Genomic DNA, 18119 nt, shown 5'->3' with positions numbered 1-18119 from the left:
CTGAGTCACTGGCCGCTTGTGGGGTACAAGCCCAGGGCAACTGAGTCACCGCGGCCTTCCTCCGCGGTCCTGCACAGAGAGCCGCTCCCTGGTGAAAGCTGCTCGCCGTGAGCCTCGTGAACACTCTGCTGTTTCTGGGTCTATCTTCTCGTCCAGGCCCTGTACAGAGACTTGTCCTTAAGGGCACAAGACTTGTTGTGTCCCTCAGTCGCTGCCCTTGTAGGAACGGGATGGAGACACGGGTGGTCGGAGTGGGCCACGGAGCCAGGAGGGCACAGAGAAGGAGCGTCTAGAATGCGAAAGGGAAGTTCGCCAAGGTGACGAGCTTCCTGTTCCTTGTAGCGACAAGCGCTGTTTGTGATCTGTGCCCACTGACAATTGTCCTCCATCAGCTCGGCGGCTGCTGCTGCTGATGGCTGGGGGGTGGGGTGGGGGGTGGGGAAGGGTCGAGACCGCCCTTCTGAGGCCGTGCGGCGTCTCCTGTGCTGTCCACCCTCGGACCGCGGTGAACGGGCACCTTCGGGTCTACGAGGCTGTGTGTAGACTCGGCGCTCTAGGCTCCCCGGCGGCCCAGGGTGGACGGTCTCACGGTCTCCTGACAAGGCATTATCCTAGGTGGCTTTTCCTCCAGCAGGAATACGGCCTCTTCGTAAGGAAAGAGCTCTCGGGTCATAAAAATCGTGAGTGATCAGGAAGCACGGGGGGCAACATGTTCTCACCGCGTGCGCATCGGCGGTCACCGCGGCCGCTGCTCCCTGTGCGGCCCCTGTTGTGTCCCCGTCGTGGCCTCGTGCTGCGGGCCTCACCCCGGGCGCTCGGGGGGCAGGTATCTTGGTGGCGCGAGGACGTCGCTGCACGGGGGCCGGTCAAGGCTCAGCCGCCCCGCCAGACAGCAGCGTCCGCGTCGGTTTTGACCTACTCCGCAGCCCTGAGTCTGAGTCCTCTGGACGCGCCCGGCAGCTTCGGGGGTTGTCTTTTCACGGCTGCTCCTGGTGTTCCAGGGAGAGGCTAAACTCGTCATCCGAGCCCGAGGAAACGGTGATGCCCGCCGCCCGCCGGGCTGCCAGATCCAAGGGCGAGCTCCTCACGGCGTCGCGCGCGGTCCCAGCAACTGCCCCGTCGGCTGCGATTGGCTCCAGGGCTCAGTCCGAAGGCGAGGGACGTAGAGAAGCGGCAGCAGCTGGACACTGCAGCACAGTCCTGCCCGCCGGCCGCGTTTGCCCGGGGATGAGCCCTTGAGAGCGGCATACCTGTCTCCGGGATTTGGGGGGCAGGCGTCTTCACCCCCAGAGAAGTGTCAAAGCCACCCAGCCAGCGGCGGCTGCCGGCCAAGCGAGCACCAGGCCTTTGGGCTTCGGCGCATTTTATTTGCTCCTGACATCTCGTGAAAGGCTATTTCCCAGTGACCGATCCCCCAAATGGATGGAATAAAGAAGGGTCACCAGGGGCGCCTGGGTGGCTCAGTGGGTTAAGCCTCTGCCTTCAGCTCAGGTCATGATCTCAGGGTCCTGGGATCGAGCCCTGCATCGGGCTCTCTGCTCAGTGGGGAGCCTGCTTCCCCCTCTCTCTCTGCCTAGCTCTCTGCCTACTTGTGATCTCTCTCTCTGTCAAGTGAATAAATAAAATCTTAAAAAAAAAAAAAAAAAAGAAAGGTCACTGAAAGGAATCATGGCAAACAAGAGAAAGTTCTGTTCAAGGACTTGAGACAAAAACAAGTGAGCCACTGGGAGACAGGGGGCCCCGGGTTTGATCTCCTGCCACCCGCTGGCATCGGGGGCTGCGTGGGGCTCGCGGGCATGAGCCCCGTCTACCACAGGCAGCAGCGCCCAAGGAAGGCTGTAGACCCTGCCCACGGGTGTGACACGATCCAGGTAGGGATTTGAACTCTGTGTTCTCATCTCAGTTACTGGATCCTGGTGCCTAAACCTAGGCCAAGAAGGCATGCCCTCAGCCAGGTCCTGCTTGAACCGGGCCTGTGAGAAGCAGGTGAGAAGCAATCATCTCGTGAGCCTGGGGAAAAAGAGGGGCTCACTGGTGGGATGGAGGAGAATCCACCTCAAAAGCCTGGCAAAGAGGATGTGGGAAAAGCTGTGCTCCTGGGAGAGGAGGTTCGCAGGGTCTGTAAACCGGGCGCCAGGGAACACCCAGCTTATCCCATGGTTTAAAAGGCTTTGCGTTTAGTTTAGAAGTAATAGGTGAAAACACTTGATTATTTAAATTTGAATGACAGACAGAGAACCTGCTCTAATAAAGTTTCATTTTCGTTTTCCCCGAGTAGCTCTAGTCCCAGGCATGGGGCTCTCCCTGGAGCATTCGGTGCGTTTGTAGGAGGGATAAGCTCTTGGAGGTCATGCCAGGTGGAAAGAAGGGACCTGGGGTGGGTGACACGCCCTGTGAGTGCTGCATATTCAGAACCGCTTCCCGACGGCGACAGGGAGAAGGAGAAGCGTGAGCACACACCGGGTGAGTGGCCTTCCCCAGACCCCTCTGGCCAAGAGGTTAGCAGAGATGTCTCATATCCTGGATCGAGTGAGTAGCTGGGCTCTATTTAGGACTGGGGTCTGCATGCGGCTGCCAATGGGAGTGAAGCGGACCTCGATTCCTTCATGCGTGGACCCAGCAGGTGCAGCACACCCACGCCGGGCGCTGAGCCGTGCGGCGGGGAGCGCGCCGCTCACTGCCCTAAAGGGACTCCCACTCTGGGGAGCGGGAGACAAAGTGAAGAAACCCATAGAAGGGGCAGATGTTGGAAGTTCAGGAGAACAGAGAGGACGCCCCAGGAGGCACTCAGAGCTGGCCGTCCCAGGACGCTCTCATCCATTCCTGAAGCACCATCACACCTTGGGAGGGTGGGCAAGGCCTTCTCTTAGTACGATTCAACCACCTCCTGGCAGACGTGAAAACAAATTCTACGCAGATATTGTTCGGGTCCCTCCTCGGTATTCAGTGGCGGAAACTCCAGCACTGGTCCAGAAAGAAGGGCAGGCGCCTGCCCGTCATCCTTGGGGGCACGAGTCCTGACAGCAGGGTCCGCTCTGCGGCCAGCGGGAATGGCCTGGGCGACTTGCTATGGGATCGCGTCAACCGCGGGGTCCTGGAGCAGGAGCCGTGGGCACACACAGGCGCACACACGTCCATCATCACTGCCAAACTAGCAAATACTCACTGAGCACTGACTTGAGAGGCAGTCACGCGATCTGGGGGTGGGGGGGGCACGGATACACCAGCGTGGCTTTGAAAGGCTTAACTCTCCTGCTGCGTATTTCGAATGAAAACAAAAAGCATAGAGGTGCCTTGAACTGCATATCAGACAAGGCAAATAAAAGCGAGGCACAGGAACTCAGAGAAGGAGACACCTGTGGACCGGCGTGGCCCCAGGGCTGGCGGAAGGGGTCTGCTTCTACCCTAAACCTTGGAGAAAAGGGTCCAGACTCGGCTGTATGCCTGTCTGTGGTGGCTGGGCTTCACCGTGGAGTGAATGAATGAAATACGGGCTTTGCCCTCAGATCCTCCGTCCCTGGCTCACGTGGTCTTCAGCTACGGGCGGGTTGACGAGGTGAACGTGAGTCTCACCAGGAGTCCACACACACTTTGTGCGGGGGTACCTGTCACTTCCGTGGGGTCTAATTCCTGACATGAATGAGAAAGCCGCACAGAACCGATCACGACGGCGGGACGGGGTGGGTCGGCTAGCATTTCCCGCTCTGCTTCCCGCCGGCCGTGTGGGCTAACGGGCCACGCCTCCGGTCCGGTTGGCGAGCTGAGGACGCCAGCCGCTGCCTGCTCCTCGCTGGTGGTTTGGGGTTTGAGGATCAAGGGCGAGCCGTTCGCACATTCTTGCTGATCAGATTTGTTACCTGGAACCGTCACCTGCATGAGAGCCCACGGGAGGGCTGTCAAGGACAATGGCCAGTGACGCTGACTTACAAACCGACAACAAAAGCAACACCAAAACGAAACAAAGCACCCCCCCCCAAAAAAAAACCTCTGCAAACATATGGTATTTAATTTTTGCTTGAGGTCATGGAGGCATGGGAAAAAGCGGGTGAAAATAAAAAACAAGTAAACATCAGTGAACGAAAATAAAAAGCAAGAAAACAAACCAACGTGTGTATCTGAACGTAAGCGTAGGAATTTTAATTGGGCAGAACATATGCCGAATCAGAGTAGCTTCGAGCAAGGAGGCTGAGGTTTGGTGATGGCAAGGCTTTCCAGGCAAGAATCCTCCCCGTCAGAAGGAACGGAGAACGTTAAATACCACAGTCACAAGAACCGGGGGACTTTGATGGGACACCCGTTTCATGGGAACCTGAGCACGGCCCACCGCATTCAGACGAACTGGACCGACCGGTCCTGGATTTACAGCCGCGTGTGAAATCCGCGGTAACACCCGGGACTTCTGTGTTCTCTGTCATTTGTCAAAAATGCTGTGAATTCAACTCACCGAACGTGTTGGTCAATTCCATTCTGCCATTGGTCAGCATGATCACGGCTTCTGACAGGAAGGTGTTTTGCTCAAAGATTTGCAGCACTTCCTTCCTGTAAGGTTTCCGTAGCATGGCAAGAATTGCGAGAGGAAGCGATGGTATTGATCCCAAAAGCACCCCAGAAGGCCCAAGGCCGTTCTTCAACTGATTTACAGGAAAACGTTGTGGAAAGCAAACATGAGTGAAATTTGCCTAATGCAGAATTAAAAAAAAAAAAAAAACAACAACCCATTTTTAAATAAATCCTTTGGGGAAAGCAAGAGTTATTTTCCCGATTGAGAAATAAATATCCGCCAGACAATGAGCATAACCATGGGCTATCCATTGTACAGGTCGGGTTCCAGCCCCCGCGTTCTGTCCCCGCCGACCGGCCTGTTCTCTAGTCTTTCAACAATCCCAAAAGCATTTGCCTTATTCCCACTTTGGAGATGCGAAAAATAAAGTTTAAAGCGCTTAGGAAACTGTCACACAGCCGAGAATTCATGAATCTTTTCGTTTGTCAGTTCTATGTGGGAAGGTCCACCATGGATTCCCCAGAACATAAGAGGATTGATGCCCAGTCTTGGCAAATCAAACTGCTGGAATTCCCTTAAAAAAAAAAAAAAAAAAGAAAGAAAGAAAGAAAAGAGAAAAAAGAAACAGTAGTTCCTAGATCGGGTCACTGTTAAACGTTTCCAAGGGAAGTCACAACTTGAAGAAAGGGCTCCGGGGTATTTGGACAACAGCTTTCCCACATTCTGGGGCGGTTGTGAGCTTTCCGGGTGCCGCCCCCACCCCCCAGCTGTCACCGAGTCCTTGAGTCCTCCAAAGGCAACAGTCCTGATCACCTAGGTACAGGAAGCTCGGTGGGTGGGTCGTGACTGATTCCTGGTGAACCAGAAGTTGCTGACGGGTCTTCCTCTCTCGAGCCCCATAAACTTTTCTAGTCGCCATGGGACTGGAACCGGTTCCCATCGCCGCCTCCTCCGGACGTGCCTGAAGTGGACTGTGTTGCCTCACAGCCCGGGGAAGCCCAAACACCGGGGGCCCGTGCCGTGCGACTGTCCTCACGGGCTCCGTCAAGGCCCCTCAAGGCTCTTGCTGCCTCCCGCCGCCAACCCTGCCAGGCACGGACAGTGTGTGTGTGTGTGTGGGGGGGGTTGCTGATGCCACGTCGGAAATACTGGCTTTCCGGTGGCCTGTCGCCTGTCGCCCACTCGTCCTAGCCCCCGCTGCCTGTCTCCATCTTCCAGGGGAGCACCGCGCCAGACAGATCATTAAAACTCGATGGCCCTGGGTCCCTATTTCTAATCCACAGGGAGCACCCACGTTCTCTTTCATTTACTTTAACGGAATGACTCATCTCTCTGCATTCTGCCTGCAGGCAATTTTACCGTGAAGAGTTAACTTTTTACAGTGAAAATACAGGCACACATATGTCTCGTGAAGAGTCGGCTTGCCTCGGCTTTTGAGCCGTGAATAAGTGACCTGGTTTGGGGAGGATGGCAAACTGTACAGGGGCGAGGGAAGAGCTTCTCTGACTCCCATCTCTGCCGGAAAAGAAGGCGCGCGGCGCCCCGCTGCCGCGGAGCCGGACCCGTGTCCTAAGCCGCGGGAGAGGAGCGCTGCCTTCATGGCGACCTCATTGAGACAGCCAGCACGGGCCGTCGCCTATCTTGCACATCTGGAAGGAAGGCTTGCACAACCAGAGTGAAGTGTGGCAATGTGAAACTGAAGAGCTGGATGCAACAGAACCATGCTTTGTCGGGTCTGTGCCAAGCACCCCTAAGCATGCTTGGGCACCCTGGCCTGTAGGAAGCCACAGAAAATGCTGATCTGTGGCATGCTTAAGAGTTACCCATCATCTAAGCAGCTGAACTGTTCAAAAAGTTAATAATTGTTTATGGCAGCTTTGAATTGGGGGCTCTTAATTTAAGGAGCAAGTTCCAGATCGTACGATAGCTTTGCCTTTTTGGGGGGGTATGGCTTACGTAAACGGAGGTCAAGGCCTAGCACCCCAAGTTTGGAGGAACCGTCGGGGACATCGGCCATTCTAGTGAAATCGACTTTTATTGAAAATTCTGCAGGGACTGCTCAGCCCAGCACGGCTCCTATCAGGACATGTGGTACCCAGACTCTTTCTCCTCTTTGTCTCTCTTCGCTCGCAGACGTTTAGAGAATTCTCATTAAAATTACTTAGAGCGAAACATAGAGACCATGTTATAAAATAAACCTAGTTAAATACACTTTGTTGTATTGCCTCATTTGTGTGATGCATGGACTTAATTTTCCTCTCTTTGTGTCTTAACTATGTACATGAGGTGATGCTTGCCAATTAATGCAGGATGTCACATCCCCAATTGCTTTCTCTATCTTCTTAAACATTAAAAATAAATACATGCCATCTGTCTCATATCTTGAAAGCAATTCAAAATGGTTACTTTTGTTTGCTCAGGATTACAGCACAGTTTATAGCTTTAGTGCCTCTGAATTGTAGACAAGTTCTGTCTCCATTTCATAAATGTAACTTCATTTTAAAGTGCATCCAATGGAATGAACAGAAGGCTGTCATGAGAGCCCGGACAAGACAGAAAACAGGGGTGGGTGGTGACGGAAACCTCGCTCCTTGGCATTTGAGAGAGCTGGACCAAATGCTTAGCCTGCTGTTTCCTGGCTGAGCCATTTTGGGAAATGAATTGCAACTTCGTGAAGCCTCAGTATTCCCTAACTGTGAAATGGGTATAATACCTACTGTGTGACATACAGAGAGAGAGGCAGAGACAGAGAGAAAACACCCTGCCTCCCCAACTCCTGGTTAAGGCACAAGAAACAGTAATCCTCTACATCATCACCCAAATTTGGGAGGGGTATAATTCAGTTTGAGAAGGAGGACTGTGGTGAAAAAAATCGCTCAGAGTAGCAGAAGGTTAAATCCTAAGAAAGGAACTACATAGGAAAGCTACGTTCTTTCTCCGTAGCAATTAAAATACGAAGGTAAACAACTCGACTCCAATCGCCCCCACTACCCCTCCGTGCCCAGGTCAGCTGGGATGTACAGAATATGACTGGTGCCTCGGGACAACCTGAGACACTCTGGATCCGCCACGGCTACAGTGACGCTTTTTATTAAAAAAAAGAAAAAAAGAAAAAAAAAGGTATGCCATAAAGCGCCAAACCTGAATAACAACTATAATTAAAGGGGCAAAGGGCAATTTGAGAACGTTCCACTTTCCATTCTAAGTCAGAGCAATTTTCCCAACAATACTTTCTACTGTAGCAAAAGAGAAGTTTTCTAGATCTGAGCCGAGCGTTCTGAAAATGGTGAACGTGTAATTTGAAATCCACCCTATACTCACAGACCACAGAATTGCAGTGCTGCATAAAACGCCAGACACATGTGACCCGGCCCAAAATATCTTAGCAATAAGAAAATTGAGGTCCAGCGAAACACAGCAAATTGTCCAGAAGCACCCAGCTCGTTCAAACGGGAACGTATCCTCTCTTCGAGCCAGGTTTCAAAAAATTCGTTAAACACACTGAAAATTTTTCGGCTTCTATAAATACCCTTGGTTTACAGCTGATTCCTTACGGCTTCTAGCAGCCTTATTTGAACATAACTGAGCTGTTGGGCATAGTCTTCGCATGACAAAGTGGTAAAGTCTTACTAGGAGCTGAGAATGTATTATCAAGCCTTTATTTAGCCGTACTGTCAAGGCAATCCGACCATTAGTCATCTCGACATGTGCCTCGGAACACCACACACCCATGAGTCCTGGCAGAAATTGCATCTGCTTCCTGCCGCCTCCCACACGGCAACTCTGCAAATTGCAGATATTTTTACGGCCGTTCTAGGAAGAAAATTACTTAACATTCCTAATCTGGGGAGGCATTTAAACTTCCCCTCCCTAATTATAAAATTAAAAGCCAACTCCTGTAAAGTCTGCACATGTAGCGAAAGGAAGACCCGCTAGGAGAGCAGGAGGGAGCGAGCGAGAACCGAGAACTTCCTGAAACGAACCAGGACCCGAGGAAGCTCGGACGTTCCAGTCATCCCCACAGCCCCCCTCTTTTAGAAAGCACATTGATTTCACCCTGTCACTCCCGAGTCTTGAGACGATCTGGAAGTGGACTTGCAGGCGGACCAACTGGTACTCACCATGCAGCAAATCCGAGACCAAGATCTAAAGCTACTCACAAGAAACATTTCTGAAAACCAAAAGCTATTGTATTTGCCAACAAACCCTACATTTAACGCAGCCTGTTGGCCCTTAAAATTATATATATATATGTAAAATGTAGTGATTGTGTAAACAGTCTTTTCCTTTCTGCCGTATTTTACTGGTCTGATCAGTAAATATGTATTTATAAGGAAGAGTGGGTTGAAGGCCAGGGCTGACTTTGGACCTGCTGCCGGTCCTCGGTCATTTCTACCTTCCTGAGAGTAACATCAGGTTCCTCTTTCCACATTAGCTCCCAGGACAGGCTGTTTAAAAGTCAGGGTTTCGGGAAAGGCAGGCAAGCGGCTGTCAGAATTGCACAAGCGATGTTTCCCAAGGAGGAGCCAGGCTGATTAATAGAACAGGAATCTCTTTCGACACCCCTCACCTCACCGCCCGCACCCCCCTCCCGAAAAAGAACCACCAGACTCAAGATGCTGATAAGAATTCTTTTATGTTATTCCAATAAAAAATACATTCATACAGAAATATAACAATCTTGCAAAAAACAATTTCAAATAAAATCTTGTAAAACAAAATTTTACAAAAATCTTACAAAGATTCTTTAGCTAACAGGGTGCTTCAAAAAAAAAAAAAGAAATTTCACTAATAGAAATTTTTTTTTTAACGTCAAGCAAAAAGTTTCTGCTTGATTGAGGCTCAGTTATCACCTGAACAGAATGTAATTCTTTATGTCCTTGCTTATTATGAAAATTACAGGCGTTGACACACATGGCACCCAGCCCCACAACTTCATGGTGTTTCGTAAGTGAGACAAGCCAGTGCAAGTTGTTGTGGGTTTCGGTTTTTTTTTTTTTTCCTTTTTTGTCTTTTGTTTACCTTCTTGCTTAATGGAATTGTTATGGCTAAGTAACACAGCAGGGCCAAAAAAGGAGTTTCCCCAAACCCAGCAAACCAAGTGCCTGGATTTGGAGTTGCCAAAAGAAACGTGCATTTTCCCCACAGCAAAATGAAATGAGCTCTTCAGGTAAGTGTATCCATCAGCCCAGGTTTAAAACAAAAACAAAAACAAAAACAAAAACAAAAAACCAGTTATGTGAGCTTTCCTCACTGCTCATTTCCAGGAAGATCAAACAAAATACCAGCCCAGCCAGACTCATATGTGTATATATATATATATATATACATATATATAAAGAAAAGATCCACACCCACAAGCCAGCAGCTGCATGACCTAGCAGCTGTCCATGCTGTGGTACGCCAATTCGGGGAAATGACTCGTTGGAAAAACTGGAAGAATCTATGTGCTGGAAAAAATAGCTTCATCTGCATAAAAAGTATTCTAAAAAAGAATCCCTGTGATTACCTTCCTCTTAGGGTAGATGTTCTAATAAGGCTGAAATTCAAAATCAAACCCTTAGTGTGTCTGAGACCAATTAGTGGGCTAGGATTCCCTCCGTGCCACTTTCGAATGGCCGAAGGTCCCTTTATTCTGGACCTGCCAATAACGATGAGCAAAGTCAGCAGTCTGAAATAGATTGGATGCCAAGGATCTGTAGCAAATCATTAAATTACAGATAAAGCCTTTATAAAAGTTACGGTTTTTACTTTTACCTCCTTTATGGCCATTCTGAAATATTTCTTCACAGGCTGTGGAATTTTCTATCTAAACATTCTCATTTCTCCTTAAAAAAATATTTATATATTATCTATATATATGTATATATATACACACACACACACATACACACATACACACACTATACACACAAATATACATACACAAGAATTCCGCCCACTTTTTTAAAAAAAGTAATATACTTTCTGTATTACCGACAGATAGCTAGATAGATATGTGGAGCTTGTGCCTTTTAAGCAAATACGTTAACATTGTTTCTTTATACTTCTGTATCTTTAATATGTGTGAAAATGTTACATATTCAATACAGCCGGTGTGTGATCTATACAATTGTTGTGCAAAGTCTATATGAAAGTCTCATGGTGGCAGAAATGGTCCAATTTCCCGATTATCATATGTTTTCCACTTTAACACTGAAGTCAAGTTGTCTAAAATATCGAGTAAATACTGACTTGTTTGGGGAGTTTCATCTCTCTGTTTGTCTTTGTGAAGGAGGACTTTAAAGAGATTTTTGTTTCTGTATTATATATTGATACAGTACAATGCCAGGTGAGAAAAGAGCCTTAATAAAGCATGCATCACCCAAACCCCTGTATGAGACCCCCACGGAAGGGGCCACTTGCATAAGGCACCATTATTAAGATCTACAGTGCATTAACAGCTAGAAAACCAGAAATTAGTCCTCAAGGCATAAATAAGAGAAACTTAGCTGCATGAGAAAACAGTTTCTAAGCTTTAGTGGTTTTATCCACCCAACGGAGAAAAATTTTAGGTTCTTAGTCTAATGCAACATTAGACTAGCAATTCCCAGCCCTAGCATTCTTGATATCCAACATATGCCCAATGTCTTCAAAGGGCATCAGGAAATTCTCCAAAAAGGTACTTCAGATTCAGAATCATTTAAAAAATAACCCTACGCTGCACAACGCCTTTCTGAAAGGGGAGGGTGGTGAAATCGCTGGGGTGGGGGTGGGGGTGGGGGAAGAGTTGTGTATCGCCAGGCCCAGATGGCTAGGGAATCACTGAATTCGACCAATCCTGTCTTAGCTGCTCGTAACTGGAACCGACATTGTAGTCCTGATTTAAGAATGGAAAGCAAATAGTTCCCCAGACCATGCATTACTTTTTGTCTTATAAGGAAAAGTTATCAATGTGTTATATTCGTAAATACACAGCTTATACGACGGGTAACAAATGAGCTCTGTTGTAGCAAGTAAACAAGCTACTTGACACATTGCACTTTTTTTTTTTTTTTTCGTAGCTGCACCAGACACGGAAAGTTCTCTCACACGGGGAAGGGGCTTCCCTCCCCACACCCATCCGCCACGCCGGGGGTCTTGACCACCCACGCCCGCCCTCCATCATGTTTTCCCTTCTTTTTTTTTTTTTTTTTTTTTACATCTTTTTCTTTTTTTCCCCCCTAAGGCGCAGATCCCCACCCCCCAGGAAATGATCGGTGGTCATCTCATCTCGTGGGATGCTCCTCGCACACAGAACACACAAACTCCGCGCTCGCTGCCTCTTGCAGTCTCGCCACTGCAAGGGAAAAAGACTCTTGCCCCCATCACACAGTCAGGAACGAACAGACCCTCCGCAGACAGTCAACCCAACCAGTAACATTCTCAGTGCACATGCTCACGGCAAAGGCTCAGGGACCACTCGGAAGACAGGTACCCGTGGCGAGTCCAGGGCCACCCAAACACCACACACCGCGGGTGCTCCGCCGCTTCTGACATGACGTTTTCGCCCTCGAAAGACCTTCCAAGTCGAGGTCCTGGAGGCAACTGGGTGGGGTGCAAAATGGCATGCTTTGGCTGGAACGCGCACCCTCCTTCCACGGCTGTCTCTCAGCCTGGAAGCCTTTTAGCCCGCAGGATTCGCCGCTCTGCTCCCTCACAGGTGCCTCTTCATGTGCAGGGCCAGGTGGTCGGACCTGGAGAAACACCTGCGGAGCAATCGGCCCCCGACAAGTTAGGTGCCCGCCTGGAGGAGCTTACAGCCCTCCCAGCCCAGTCCCCCTCCGAGGGAAGGGGGGAGTCCGCGCAGTCACGGCCATTCCCACTCGTGCTGCCGGGGCAGGAAAGTCCAGCGCGGGGACAGGCAGAGGAGGGACTCCGATGCGGCCTTTGGGGGATCTCACCTGACCTCGTTACTCAACCGTCTAGGCTGCACGGCTGAAGGCCAACCTCCAGGAAGTATGAATGAAATCACCCTATGCTCACGCACCCAGAACCTGGCTCTTCCTAATTTGGACAAGTGGCAGACGACAGGCTCTCTGAGAAGGTCCCAGGCAGGAGCGCGGGACAGGGAAGCGCCTGCCGTCTTTGCTGCGGCCTGTCCCTCCCCGGAGCGGCCCTCCTCAGTCCCTAGCTTTGTGCACGTACCTGTCACAGTGAGAACATTTAAAAGGCTTGGCACCAGTGTGCTTTCTGAAGTGTCTGGTTAACTCATCGCTTCTTGCAAAACGCCACTCACACCCTTCCCATGAGCATCTGTAAGGCTTCTCTCCTGGGAAGAGAGCACACGACAGGCACACCGTGAGTTCACTGAACAGGAGGAGGTGTGCGGCCACAGAACACACAGAAGCAGTTGGACAAAAGTCAACTCATTTGCCAGCTCGGGGGCCCACCTCGGTTAGGGCTTGAGGGGACACGGGGGGGGGGGCGGGGGGGGCCTCCTGACCCAGCAGCCCTGAGCCTCCAAGTGCTGCGGACGGACCCCGGCCGGGCAGCGCCCATGTGACTGTCCTCAGCGTTACCGTGTAAGAATGACAAATACTCAGACCGGCGAAATACTTCTGAGGTGACGTGTCAGCCCACTGGACCCACAGCCCCAGCGGGGGCAGGGTTTTATTGCTCTCTCCATGGAAACGGTTTCTCTCAAGCACTTATTTTGTTCCTTACTCACTTCCCTGTGGAATGAGGCTTTGTACTTTCCTCCGGGAAACGACATTTCTCTAAAACTGAGGTCATGGGTTTCTGGGAAACCCCATCCTGGGGCCTTCAAAGCACTTTCTAAATGACAATCGAGCGACCAAATCGACCTCTTCCATCGGGCAGACGATAAATACGAATTCACTAGAAGTGCTGCCTGAGGAAATTCAACATGTTGCCCCAGCCAGTGCCCGAGTGGGCCTGCGGGACGGAGGGGGGGACCTGGGTCCTGACCCTGGCTCTGCAGGGGACCCCGACTTGAGGTCTCAGAGGTCCTCTCTCATCACCGTCCCTGGGCAGGTCACTGCTGACGTGACTCCACGTGCAAGATCACATCCCTCCCCGCTCGGGAATGTGTGTGACCCTTCCCCAGCCACCCCGGACCCTCCCGGGAATTTCATCTGAGCGAGGTTCATCTGAGTTGCGGGCTTTCACTACAAAGCTGTTTTGTTTTGTTTTAAAACTGGTAGCAGAAAACAGAGGCCACGTGATGCACAGCCGCCATCTGAGCGAGCACCCAGGGTTCGGTACTGCTTCCCTCCCCCACCCCCGCCCCCGCCCCCGCCCCAGGACACCCGCATGCCCCACACCCCCCAGCCCGCCCTTCCCCCCACCCTCGAATCTCATTTCAGAAAATCGGAGGCGACTCCATATGACAGGATGCCCGGAGCCCCGATCACCAGGAAGGTTGGAGTGAGTGAGGGGTGGGGGGTGGGGAGAACGGGATTTACCTCGTGTGGTTAATCTGAAAGCCTCGCCCTCGCACCGGGCGCGCGTCCAGTCCTTGAGCTCCTACTCTGTCCTCCCCAGAGACCCAACTCTTTTGGGGAAGCATGAGGTGAGGATGTGTCTGCTCTGCCAGCCTCCTGCGGAGCCCCGGCCCCCTCCCAGGGCTGGTGCACTTCAGTGGCGCCCACCAGTGGCCCACCTCCCGCGTCGCAGGAGGGACTGACCTGTGTGAGTGCGCTGATGTGCTTTCAAGTGGGAGCTTTTGGTGTAAACTTTCCTGCAGCCGTTAAAGTGGCAGCGGTGCACCCGCCTCCGGCCATCCGGGGAGGCGTCCCCGCTGCCCTTGTCACCCGGCTTTCCCGCAGTCCCACCGCGCAGCTTCCCCGGGGGGTGCAGCTCGCCCGGCACACAGCCCCACAGGTGAGAAGGCTCCCTGCCCAGTTCTGGAGAAGACGGGGGCGTGGAGGTGACGGAGTTGCTCAGGGTGCCCGAGTTGACTAAGACGTCGCCGATGGGGTCCGAGGTAAACTTAGTGGTGGGAGAGAGTTCCTCGGAGCTGTCCGAGGACTCGCTGCTCACGTCGGAGTTCAGGCTGTTGGTCTCCAGGTTGTAAGCAAAGCCGGGGCTGTTCAGAGCATCCTCGGGGGGACTGGAGGAAAGCTTCAGGTCCGGGTCCTCCTTTTTCTCCCGAGCCAGGATGATTTTGGTCCACAGATCTTCCTGGCTGTCGAACTTGATTTCGGAGGCTGACACGTAGCAGGGTTCGCTCTGGAGGTAACGTTCCAACTCCAGGCAGGTCTGTGGGAAAGGAACCACAAGAAGACACGTGATCGTGATGACGACTAACCATGGAACTGAAAGCACGTTTCCAAAAAACATGCAGGAGTCAAGGGCAAACAGAACGTGGCCGTGGTGCTGTAAGAATCGCGTCTCTAGGAGAGCGAGAGGAGAGCTGTTTCTAGGAATGGACACGTGCAGTCGGGAGAAGGACCAGACGTGGCTACCTCTCCGGGCCCTTCCAGGTTGGACCAGCGGCCACAAGGACTGAGGGTCACTAGGCCACCTCTGTCACAGTTACCAGTGTTGACGTGACTGCTGAGTTTCTGTAAACCACACAAAGAAAACCAGCCTCAGGCACATGCCCCCCGACAGGTTTGACCAGATCATCTGACAGTCTCGAGAACCATGTGCTTTAAGGAATGCTCGGGCGGGCGGCCCTCCTTTCTCACGCACAACACAGAAAGGCCGCACTGCACGCGAGGCAATGTGTTCTGACATTGCGTGTGTCTTTCTTTAGAGACACAGCTGAGAGAACAGGGCCACACTCCGCGAGCGGACGCAGCCAGCTGAGGGTCCGCGTCCAGGGACATCAATGGAGCTGCGGAGAAACCACCCCGTTTCCTGTACGGCCCCGACCTAGGAGGCTTTCAAAGAATGCCATTCGCAAGTGCTGCGGGGCCGAGCTCGCACACAACTTTAATGACTTCCACAGCGGTCAGAGAAAAACAGGAGCCGCAACAATAACTCCAGAGTGGCCATCTGCTATTGTAAACCACGCAGGAGGGGAAATTCCTCCCCAGCCCTGCTGGGAGTCCCACAATGGACCAGAACTTTATCTACTGGCCAAGAGTACAACTGTATGAGTCATCACTCTGTTTCTTTCACGCAATGCCAAAGGAGACTTCCTTTTGAAATTCTGACCAGCGGCCAAAAAAGGACCCGGTTCAAGTATACATGCAGTGTGTCACGGACAGTGCCCCTCCCCAGCCCCACAACCAACCTTTCAAGAAGCTACAACTGCCGACAGACCAGCATCCCCTCTCCCCACCATCTCAAACTTTCTAGCCACTGGAAAAGAAAAACGGTAGGAAACATTTTAGGATTAAATTATATCTGCCCTTATCTTTACTAGGATCAGCTGCCTGTATGTCCATACAAACGTGACTCTACAGACTTAAATTTCTACGGCAAACTCTGCTCTGTTTAGCAGATCATTTTCAGGACTAGCGAAACCTACCCAAAGGGCTCATGCTTGCTTGCTTACTTAGCAAATGCTCCTGCTACAATACAGCACACACCCTTCCCCCTCCCCACAGACTCGTCACAGAGCTAGCATGAGCAAGCAAAGGGGAAAAAACAATGATTGTTTTCTCTTTACCCCTAAAATTAGACGTCTGAGTTACAGTGCATACGACAGGGTTCTGAGAAACGGTATCTGGAGGAGAGACGGCAAGGTATTTTACTGACGTGCCGAAGAAAAAGGAAAGCACATTTACTGAGATCTTGTTAAACTTTAGTAATCTGGCTAATTTAAAATCTCCATTACGCTGATAAGCACTGGGGACCAAAACGCAGCTCTCTGAGAGTTGAAACGCCTCTGAAGGCGACCGGGAGCTCGGCCTGGCTTGGGGCCCGAATCCCAAATGCCCGAAGGAAACTACTTAGATCAATTTCAATCACGTCCTAGGGAGCAGCTTCTTTAGGAGGAAAAGGGGGGAGGGGAGAGGAAGGCAGGATAGGGCTGGGAACAATTAAGCAGGCCTGTGAAGGTTGCCACACTTTGCACTTCATCCCTTTTAAAAGCTTTCTAGGCTTTGAAACGCACAGAATATATTTGATCTGCTAATTCACTTTGGGACAAAAAGCAAACAGGCTAGCAGGGCAGAGAGACAGCCCCATCCCATCCCTCCTTCTATCGGTTTAAAGACAATGGGACAAGCGTCAGAATCTGTCTCCCTTCAGGCAATCCTGACGATCCCGGGGAGTGGGGGGTTAACTTTCTTAAACGTCCAATGTCAAAAATTCCAGCTCTACTAAAAAAAAAAAAAAAATGCCGGAACCCGAGACTCTTCTCAAACTCAGACTCGAAGCAATTTGGACGGGCTTCTTGTCATATGACTGATAAGTCACTGGTTGTGCAAACATTGTTGGCTTTTTTTTTTTTTTTTTTTCTGGTCAACAAAAGAAGCAGGTAAGAAAAACAAGGCAGATCGAAACACATCTAAAGGATCCCCAAGAGGAAAAAGAAACTGGACATGACCTAGTAGAGAAAACGGAGGTTTCACTGGTGACATTTTTAATTAAAAAAAAAAAAAAAAGAACAAAAACAACAACAAAAACAAAAACAAAAAAAAACACAACTGTGTGGGCAAACACCCAAAAAGCAAAAACAAAAACAGATTCCCCCTTAAAAAAAAAAAAAAAAATCCTCGGCCGTGCAGCGAGTTCCCGTGACAAGGTCCAGCTGTGGGCTCCGGAGCTCGGACCGGGCACCGAACTTGTGCCCGGGGCTCGCGCCGGGTCAGGCCGCGGAGCCGGGGCCGCCCGCGGGAGGAGGCCGCCCGGGAGCCCCGCGCGCCGTCGGCCGCCCCGGGGAAGCGCCTTCCGCGCGCGGGCAGCGCCGGCGCGCGGCGGGACCGGCTCGGTGCGTGTCCCCGACGGGCGCCCGGGCCCCGGAGAGCGCGAGGGTCGGCAGCGCGGCCGCCGTTTACCTGTTGCCAGTACTCCTCCAGGGACGGCAGCGCCGAGAAGTAGCCGGTCTCGTGCACGATCTGCAGCTCCTGGAAGATGCCGCACATGGGGAGCACGTCCATGTCGCGGGGGGAAGGCGGGCGCGGCCGCTGCGGGGACGGGAGCGCCGCGGCCGAGCCTGCGGCGCCGGGCGAAGTTTCATGCAAACTCAGGGCGCAGCGATCAGGCGCCGCGGGTTCGGGTCCCGCCGCAGCCCGGAGACGCGCTCGCGAGCCCACACAATATTTGCAAACAGCGGACTGACTGCGAACGTAACCCCTGCAAAACTTCCCTATTCAAAGCTCCGCTGCCAGCCTCCCCCTCCTCCCGGCCTGGCTCCCCCCACGCCCTCCCCCCACGTGACTCGTCCGCGCCCGCCCCGCGCACCGCCCAATCACGCTGCGCCCGGCCCGGGGGCTGCGCGCCGGTGATGTCAGCTCCGGCCAATGGCAGGCGGTGACTCACAGCGGCCCCGCCTGGCGTGACCGAGCCTCTCCATCACGGCCCTCGCCATTGGTTCAATTCGAACTTCAGGCGGCTCTGATTGGAGGGCGGCCTCGCAGGCTATTTTTAGCAGGGTATATAAGGCGCGGGCCGCCTCGCGCCGGAGGAGTCGGCGCTGGGAGGTGCGGGCCGAGCGGCTCAGTGAGCCCGCGGCCGGCCG

General features: G+C 52.1%; 1 protein-coding gene across 2 annotated transcripts; it reads right to left on the bottom strand.

Annotated features, from left to right (window-relative positions):
* Positions 1-11411: 11411 nt before the first annotated feature.
* KLF6 (KLF transcription factor 6) lies at positions 11412-17789 on the bottom strand. Of its 2 annotated transcripts, none has more exons than XM_080812414.1 (4): positions 17437-17789; positions 14170-14743; positions 12668-12791; positions 11412-12228 (listed from the first exon to the last, which is right to left on the bottom strand). In XM_080812414.1, the coding sequence occupies exons 1-4, from the start codon at positions 17536-17538 to the stop codon at positions 12177-12179; spliced, it is 852 nt and encodes a 283-aa protein (XP_080668540.1). In that variant the 5' UTR covers positions 17539-17789; the 3' UTR covers positions 11412-12176. The 2 variants fall into 2 exon arrangements, 1 of the variants encoding a protein (XP_080668540.1); XR_013967329.1 differs by having other exon boundaries at positions 11540-12228; positions 13948-14743; positions 17437-17747.
* Between the last annotated feature and the right edge of the window lie 330 nt (positions 17790-18119).

Source organism: Martes martes (assembly GCF_963455335.1).
Source record: "Martes martes genome assembly, chromosome: 8".
Lineage (NCBI taxonomy): Eukaryota > Metazoa > Chordata > Mammalia > Carnivora > Mustelidae > Martes > Martes martes.
The sequence above is the reverse complement of the archived record's forward strand: the minus strand, read 5'-3'. Positions and strand labels throughout refer to the sequence as shown.